Here is a 9670-nt window from a genome sequence, read left to right as displayed (position 1 = left end):
TGAGCATGGTGATATTGATGATGATGTTGATTTTATTGATGCTGTCAATGATGATGATGATGATAATGATGATGATGATGCAACCCGGTCAGTCAAGCCTCCTAATGGAAGCCCCAGCTAATCCAATCAACTTTTTCGAGGAGAGAGGTTGTTATTCAAACGGTCTCGCAGAATCCTTGTCTCGAACGATGAACTTAACGCCTTGAAGAGCAGTTCATCTGCACCCATTAACCCAACCTTTGAATGAGCCCCACCAACTGATGGAAAATCGACATCAGTCCCCCTTCTAAAACGGAAGTTCAGTGTGGAGTTTCACTGCTTCAACGTAACAATGCATCTGGTCCAGATTGCCTGCATCCTACACTCTTCAAAATGGGTGGCGAGTCTCTTGTTGCTAGTCCGACGACTCTGTTGTATGATAACTAGAATAAAGACAATACCGACAGTCTAAAGCACCTCAATGGTGATTCTCATATTGAAAAGGGGGCATGAAAATCATGCGAAGAACACCGGTAAGCCATTCCAGTGGCAATAGGTTATAAGGGGCTATCTCGTACTGTCTTTCTTAGGTTGATCCACCAGTTGAAGAGTCAGATTTACGAGAATCAAATCGGGCTATGTCGTGGATAGTGTTGGATCGATCATATCACCACTTTGCGATAAGTGCTGGAACTTTGCCACTCCTTCCGACGACCAACAGCAGTCATTTTTCCTAACATGAAGGCTGTTTTTGATTGCATTGATCGTCAGAAGCTGTGGTAATGTCTGGCAATGAAATTCGTCTCCTCCAAATTCTTGTCTTCTACAAAAGTTTTGTATACCTGCTGCTTGGGTCTTTTTTTACCTGTAACTTCATCATCTTCACCATCATAATCAGAGACATCAACATCAGCCCTGGGGCTACACCACAAAGGTTATTCAATACTACTTAAAGCCTTAGAGTGGAAAAAAGATAACGTTGGGTGAGGGAGGGAGGGACTTGTTGCTAGCCTACCACAGGCATTTTCAGGGGCCCACACCTCCGAATTCTCAGGCCACTGACATGGATTAGCTACCGTTTCTTGCCATGTCTCCAGCCAAGCGGCTGGAGGTGGATCACGGTGACCCCAAACTGGAAGGCAGACCACAACAACACCCAACACTCTTCATGATCTCTTTCACATGTTTCTCTTAACTCCTACATCCACTTCGCAGTTTTTCGTTCTGAGAGAGACATGAAGAACAACGCTGGCCTCGATTAAAGATATTTCGGCATGTGTGGCATATGGCCGAGCCACCGTAGTTGTTGTTACTGTTTTTGTGACTGAAGTACATGCTACACAACGAAATACCTGTTTGCTAGTTACCTCGTTACGAATTTATTAAAGACATTCGACACGAATGACACTTTTCGGGCATCGCTTGTCAAAAAAAAAAAAAACGAAGATACCTCTGATCGTTTGTCCGCTTAGGACATGCCTCACAGCCACACAGCAATCCAGCACGTGCTGTTTTGGTACAAGAGACCCTTGCGATCCAGGGATATGCCTTTCTATGTCATAAGTGATGAGGATTGGCAAACGTGATGTGGTCCTTTGATGTTCAGGCGCCGACTTCATCAGACATACTTACGTTAAAGCGAAAACAATTACCGAGGTATGTAAGATTCTGCACAACATCCAGTGTTTCTGCTTGGTTTGCATGAGACTACACGCTCAGAAGCATGGCTGAACTTCGTAGATTCACGGTACCTGGAAAAAGATGTTATTTAACAGTGCTTGTGCTTGGCATTCGCCTTTCGAAGAGTAGCGCGATGCTATCTGTGTACTCCAGATCGATAAGGTTCTCACCAGAAACGCTCTGATCATCGTTGTTTTGAAGATCCTCCAGCGTTTACCTCATTAGTGCATCGGTGACAAAGTTTAGGAAAGTGGAGAGCGTGCATGCTTCCTAGGTACCAGTTCTTCTGGGGAGGCTTCTATAAAGCTAACTATGCACTCGTACGGCGGGGGTATGTGTGTAAGGACCGAATTGTGTTCACAAACTTCTTGGACATCTCTTTTTGAGAAAATGTCATTAGAAACACCTACCGATCGACAGAATTAAATGCACCTTGGAAGTCAACGAACAACATATTTATGGCGTATGGCTTTAATGTAGCACCTGGAGGAGTGTAAAGATGTGGTTTACGCAGCCTTTACCCGGTCGAAATCCCGCTTGATGCTTACGGGTCAAGGATTCGTGTGCCATTGAGAGGCCCTAGAATCAGTGACGCCAAGAACGTTGTTACAACGGGAGTCATACGCCTTCGTGGTTGCCACCGCCGCATTTTTGAAGATACTAACTATTACTAACTCTCCCCAGTAGGTTAGGACGGTCTCGTTATCCTAGGTTGACGGAAATAGGCTGGACAGGTACGGGCCAGCTGAATTGTTTCTCAGGATGTCGTCCAGTGTTTCAAACTTACACCTTTTCTGGATATCATAGAAGCATTGTGGTCCTTGAGAGTTTCACTAATAAGAGGGTTCCGGAGGCTTGTCAGACAAACCAAATGAAACAATCTGCGGACATTTCAGGCGTTTTCCGCTTCTTCCACTTCTTCAGCCTTTTGGATCTCTTAGTCTGCACGGGCACTTAGTTTCACCTGTCGTCGGATGATGCGTCGAGATATGTTGCAATTCCCACCAGGGAGAATCACTCGTTGGGCTTTCAGCAAAGCCTCAGCCCTCTCAGAGATCCCACATTTGGAAGAGATCGGCTGGCTTGTACCGTAGGTAGAAGTCCTGGTACAACTTGTACCGTTTCACTCGAGTTTTGCTTACTATCCTATACCGCATCACACAGGAGACGTCCGAGAAGTAGTTTTTGATACATTTGTTTGAGTCCTAGGTCCACCAGCTTCTTGATGGCTAACCGAGATATGCGCCTCGAGCATTGCGTTGAAAAACAGCAGCGGACTAGTGCATAGTTGGAGTCCCCACGGGTACTCTAGGATGACTCACATGTACTGGTCGACCCCCGCTGCCGGTCATTGATGACAATGTAGTCAGTTTATTTGGATTCGGGACTGTTTCGTTGGTGTGCACTACGTATTCAAAAGATCTGCACTGTCCCTGAAGCTGGCACTGTAAAGGCGCAGTCTGTGATCGGCACACGTGTGCAGCAGACAGTCTCCGTTGTCCGTGTGTCGTGTCCAACCCAAGAGGACCACCCAGCTGGTTGGTGATCTAGGAGAACATCATATTTATTAGCAAATGCAGTATGACTTGTCAGCATTAGCCTTTTTTGAAAACATCTAAAGTGGTTGGAAACGTTTTGAAAAATCAGATTTCGGACGTTGAAAAATTAACCTGACAATAATTCAACAATTGAAATTTTTGGGATTACTGTCATCCCAACAAGCACTTGAATAGTAAGGAGTAAAAATGCCGACTTCGTTCTGGGCACTTTAAGGTTGCACTCGAGTGCTCTGCACGTGTGTCGGTACCGAAACGTGCATCAACCTTAGGAGAGTATTAGGTTTGAGTTGACCAAGCGTTCGGATTCGAACCACGAACCTTCCGGTCAGTGAATTCGCGCTCTAACCACTTGGGCCATCTCGCCCAGAGGGGCGACCTCCGCCACTCGACTTCCCCCGTCTAGGCTTGGGCAACCTGGCAGTATCCCAGCCCTCGTGTAACCTTCGGGTGGCATGGCAGTTAGGCACCGGAAGGGTGCTACAGCTGAACGCTTTCTTTCTTTCTTTCTGGGTTGACCAACAGGACATAGGGTACGTACATTAAAGGCCATTATCTAGAAAGGATCTCGTGAATTTACCAGTGTTATTTTATTTATTGTCAATTAGAAGTCCGAACTTGCTGTTATTGAATGAGTGAGACAGACTATTGGGCACTGATGTCAGCTGTCACAGCTGGACAGGCACATCTTGACACAAACTTTCCCGTGCACAATTGACCAGCGCACCTTAAGGAACTCCCACGCAACGCATTTCCCCTTTCTCTCTTCTCCAGGTTGCGGTCATCTGGACCACTACGACACGCAACTTCCTGGTTATCCTATTTTCACGCATCGGTTAGATCAATGACTAAATCGGTGGTTCTAGTCTTCACCGGTCCATCTGGTGCGGGCAAAAGCACATTGCTGCAAATGCTCATGAGAAAATTCCCGGACCGATTCGCTTTCAGCTGTTCTCATACCACACGGAAAATGAGAGTGGGCGAAGTCGATGGACGTGATTACCACTTTACAACTAAGGAGAAAATGTTGCAAGATATTGCGGCGGGAAAGTTTTGGGAACATGCGGAGTTCGCTGGGAATTTGTACGGCACATCAGTGGCCGCGGTCGAAGATGTATGTCTCTCAGTCTGTCTCTGTGACTATTGTGGACTTAAACTGTACTTTTGCGAACGTTCGATTACTTATCGTCATGTTTCGTTCCGCCTCTATGTAACACTTCGAAAAACATAAAAGTTAGCTTAATTTGGTACATTTCATCGTCGTTAACCACCGTGTAAACTTTTCAGCTAGTGTAAGCTAGGGATCGTATAATCGTTCAGCTGTAGCACTCTTTCGGTGCTTAACTGCCATGCCACCCGAAGGTTACACGAGGGCTGGGATACTGCCAGGTTGCCCAAGCCTAGACAGGGGAAGTCGAGAGGCAGAGGTCGGGTTCGAACCACGGACCTTCCGGTCAATAAGTTCGTGCTCTAACCGCTTGGGCCATCTCGCCCCCCGATAGTAATTGTAGTGAATGTCCAAAAAAATCAACGCTACCAATTCTTCCACGGCTATTGCTGGAACGACTAATGTATATAAGGTGCATAGATAGGACTAACAGGCAATTTCAAGACGCCCATTTTAGTATCGAACCCTGTTGACCAGTCGGGATAACTTGTCTTAAAACTTGTTGTTATCATCGTCGTTTTTATGTTCTGATGTGGTTGCTCTTGTATGGCATACTAAATGCACTACCGTTAAGCTGTAATAACCGACCTCTGCCTGTCGACTTCCCCTGTCTAGGCTTGGGCAACCTGGCAGTATCCCAGCCCTCGTGCTTTTTTCGGGTAGCATGGCAGCTAGGCACCGGAAGGGTGTTACAGCCAAGAGATTATCGTGGATCTTAGGCCTTAATGCAAGTTGCCATACGAGGTTCCTTTTCATCGAATATACACTGGGAACGTACGTTCCAAAATTGACTCTAGCTTGACAGGCAGTTGAGGAAGGATGAACTGGTTGTAATGCTGTTTCTCCCAGCACACCATGCTGTTTAGTAGATTCTTGATCCTCTCGTGAGAGCAAGGCGACTGAGTGACTTTCACACAACCTTCCGCGTTTCCTATTTGTACCAGGTTTTGGCCACTGGACGTATTTGCATTTTGGATGTGGAGATGGTCGGTGTTCGCACGATTCATTCTTTCCAATCGCCTTTCAACACCAAGTTCATTTTGATTCGTCCTCCTTCGATAGAGTCCCTAGAGCAGCGTCTGAGAGAACGGAACACGGAAACGGATGAGACGCTGAGATTGCGAATTCAGCGAGCACGGCAAGATATTGAGTTCGCCGAGAGTCCTGCTGGAAGGAGTTTGTTCAACAAAGTGGTCATTAATAACGATCTGGACACGGCTTATGCGGATCTGGAAGAATTTCTGCGTCCTTTCATTCATCAACCTACGAGCTAACCTCTAGCATTTCCAGAGAGATTTCTCATTTCCTTCTGGTTTATCGGTTTATTTATTTATTATTTCGTCAGTTGGTCTATTTGATTCAATGCGTGTTGTATCAAGTGTAGTTTTCTGAACAATAAGGGCTTTCATACCTATAACATTTCTGGCTGCCATAAACTTGTGTCAAATTGTTTCACAAAGAAATAGGTTTGAAGTAGTACGTGCGTTCATATTCTTCTATAGCTTTCGGGGCACGTCAGCCTATTCACTCCCTTTAGAGAATGGGTGCAGTGTATCTCTCGTCAAAAATATCTGGAATGGCGCTTTATCCGATTCGTCAAAACACTTTTGACATTTGACGTCGTAGACAACCAGCTGCAGCGAAGGTTTACGCATTTCCCGATGGTGACTTAATCAAGTCTATGGGGAGCCGTCATATCTTTCCGGCAGAACTATTTGTAGCTACGTTCACCAGTTTGATCTGTGTGAAGAGACGTGCGCTGCTATGTGAACCGGCTAAATACTGAATAATGTATGATGGTGGAAACGTCACAAACGAGATTCAGCTGGGTTCCAGGTGAGTCTCTCGCAAATTAGTTTGCAAATGGGTGTATTTCGCTAATTTCGTGCAATTTGGTTTCAAGTAGTAGAACATAAGGTTGACGGAAACTCGGGGACTGCGCCTACTTGATGATCCCCAAGAAGGGCGAAACCGGTCGTGGACTGTTGTAGAACTTTCAGCAACCTTATGAGTAGTGCATTACGAATATACATGTATCGCGATATCTCGAATATCGTAGCGACTGAAGCATAAGGCGGCCTGCTGCAGCATATTCAGTTGACTGGAAACATCACAAATGAGAGATTCGGCTGGGTTCCAGGTGAGTCTCTCGCAAAACCAAATTAGTTTACAAATGAGTGTATTTCCCTAATGTACGATGGTAATTTTTGAAGTAAGGAAATCCCATATCAGGAGATATTCTGTCACATTTCCGACGAATTTGTTATTTATAGAATTAGGTGATAGTCATAACGTGGCAACGTACGAGCACCCTTCTCGTTAGAATAACAGGAGAGGATTATCGAGAAATACACTCATTTGCAAATCAGTTTGGTTTTCACGAGAGACTCAGCTGAATCTCGCGTTTATGATATTCTACAACTGAATGTGCTGCACACAGGCCGCCTCATGCTTCGGTTGGCACGATATTCGAGATATCGCAGGGAAACTACTCACAAGTTTGTCGAAGAGTTTTCCGCAACCCTGTGAGGATTATCCTTGTGTGAACTAACAGAAGACCAACAAAGTGAAGCATACACGATGACAGCCCATTCATTGAAAATTCACGTGCCGTGCTTTTACTGACTTCTGCGACTCATTGTTACAACAATTAGACAACTGAGGCGTGCTCGATGCGTTGTTGCATTTCGTCCGAACCAATTAAGACGTTTGTTCGATAGATAACTTGTGAGTGCACTTTGTCATTCACTGTTGTCTGTGTGGGAAATAACGAGTAGGCAGACATACGTCTCACGCAAGCAGACAAATCGATCATACTGGCCATTCTATATACTACTTTGTCGGCTGACAGTTCATCAGCTATAGACTACATACCAGGGGTACGTTGTTTCCGGCTGCTACAGTTTTAGTCACCGGGAAGTGGGAAAGCAGGAGAGACGTGACCAAGCATTGACGGCGATGGCATAATCAACTGATTCAAGGATTCAGTTGAGTTTCTCGTGAAAACCAAATTTGCGGCGCAGATTGTTTTACTTCGTAAGTTTCGTACATGTTTGGTTCAAGCAGAGCATAAGGTCGACGGAAACTCGGGGACCGCACGTAGCTGATGACATACAAGAATGGTGAAACTGGTTGTTGGCTGTCGAAGAGTTCCCAGCAAGCTTGTGAGTAATTTCATCCACTTCTCTTGATCGTCTCAGCCCTATGCACGGAATGGCAGGAAGTCTTTTCGGTGAAAGGTTTGACATCGCTACATACTACTTTTCCACCAACCCTGGTGTTGCTAACATAAATGCGGACTGTCCACTCTTACAACAGTATCGTTGCCAGGGCGTTGGTGTAGGGGTAGTGAGAATGCAGGATAGTCCTTTGACAGACTGTATACGCCCATCCACATGGGTGGAACAACCTTTCTTCGCGAGTAATTCAACCACGGTAGCACTTGTTGTCGGAATTATGGTGATCTAGAGAGCCGATTTGCGGCTGTAGCTCGGTCTCATTTAGGAGCAGTTCACTGGAACCTTCGTAGCATCAGTACAAAGCGTGACAACGTATGGGTTTTTGGTAGGAACTGAAACACATGTTTGTTTTGTGGCTGGATTCTGCGAAAATCTTGCGAGTTGCATTCACTAGACGAAATCTCTTCGGATTCTTTTACATTCGGGTTAAGCTACATTCCCCTCAAATTGAACTCCTAGCTGTGTACAAAATGGTATGTAGCGTGTGCAGGAAGCCTGATTGCCTCTAGTCGCAGAGGTGTCCGGCCGAACTCGAGTGCGCAGTTGGGTGATAGCACGTGTTTTTTATTTTCCTAGTGTTCAGGAGATGGGCTAGAAGGGATCGTCCCTCACAAAAACTGAGGACAAAGTTGCTTCATTTTATTGAAAATGGATTAAACATGCCCGAGACCTGTAAGAAACTTTCAGATACCAAATTGAAGTAAGGGATTGAGAAACAACCAAATTCGTGAAGTGCTTGAATAACTGGAGTACACTGAGTATGACGCTGGGCCGCAGTACTTTGCGTAGAGTTGCGGTGTTAGATCTCTTCATGTAGGTACGGGAGAGGAGAAGAAATAACATCCGCTTGAGGCATATCAGCGTCAATAACAGCGGTAGTTTTTAACCTTATGAGTTGCGACAGATGGGCTAATTAGCACCAATCCCCCAGCTATCAAAGGCCTCTGCATCTCACCGTCATCCACTTACTCTTGTATGATGGTACTTACCACTGGGGTCGCGGATTACAAGCATAGGCTCGTTCAGTAACAAGAAAGGAAAAAGAAATGATATGAAGTCTTGCCGCAATCTTCATATTCGTCGTCTGCGTGCATGCGAATACAAGTCGTTATCCTTCAGTGAAACTCTCTGGTAGTAACGTCTTACATTGTGCATGATAGTCATGACGTATTTACCCATCTCGAGAAGTTGTTACCCTAGAAGCATTGATTCCGGTAAATTTAGAAGCTCCATCACTGCGTATAAGTTCCGATGCCAGTAGGTTCAGCCATGGAAGTACTACACTGGTGAATGCGGCGTTCAGTAAAGCGTTCATACAGATCTTCCCTAGTCACTTTTGTTAGAACCTTCGAACAGACGTGTTTATCTACCATAGGCAAAAAAAGGTCGCATTTGTTTTAGTCCGCTTTTCCTGTACTCATAAGGGACACACTGCAGCGAATCCTGGAGGTTAATTTGACTAATTAGGTATCTGATGAACACAAGTTATTTACACTTAGTTGGTGCATGGCTTCAGAATCAGGCCTCGGTTTGACTACTCGTCCAATTTTTTCACAACCTGAACTCATTCACACAAATTTTATAAGGTGGATCAAATGAGCAATTTTAACTCCACCATGTATCTTCAGAAGGAACATTGGCCCTAAAGAACGCTGCCAACTTACTGTCAGTGGGATCTTGGTGATGAACCCATGGGATTTAAGGCGTTCCAATGTGGGTTGTATCGTTTTTGGAGGTCCCTGGTTAGAGGTTTTACCGTGTTCAGAAACTATTCCTTTGGAGCTCAAAGATAAGAGAGTGTAGTTAAGTATTAAGCCAGCCTTCTCTCCCACATGTCGGATACTGTCAAGCGACTGTCAATGACCAGCACATTAACTCATCGATACCACCCTGAAGGGAAAACTCTGGTGGGCGCATGGAGTGTAACAAACTGCTAGCATTGGGCAGTGGAGAGTCACTTCCATGTGCACCAGATTACGTCAAACAAATGGGGATGATCTTACGTAATTGATTTCGCAGGGTTTTCGTCACGTTCTGTTAATGACCAT

At 45.3% G+C, this 9670-nt stretch overlaps 1 protein-coding gene across 1 annotated transcript in view; it reads left to right on the top strand.

Annotated features, from left to right (window-relative positions):
- Positions 1-5815, top strand: part of T265_01884 (hypothetical protein) — a gene marked incomplete at both ends in the record, with an annotated part of 23417 nt that extends 17602 nt beyond the window's left edge. Inside the window, 2 exons of the mRNA XM_009166010.1 lie at positions 4164-4329; positions 5328-5815. Of these exons, the coding sequence (XP_009164274.1) occupies positions 4164-4329; positions 5328-5657 (496 nt within the window). The remainder of the gene's footprint in view (positions 1-4163; positions 4330-5327) is intronic.
- Positions 5816-9670: the final 3855 nt, after the last annotated feature.

This window comes from Opisthorchis viverrini (genome assembly GCF_000715545.1).
Source record: "Opisthorchis viverrini unplaced genomic scaffold opera_v5_21, whole genome shotgun sequence".
NCBI classification, from domain to species: Eukaryota; Metazoa; Platyhelminthes; class Trematoda; order Opisthorchiida; family Opisthorchiidae; genus Opisthorchis; species Opisthorchis viverrini.
This window is presented reverse-complemented; position numbering and strand designations above follow the sequence as displayed.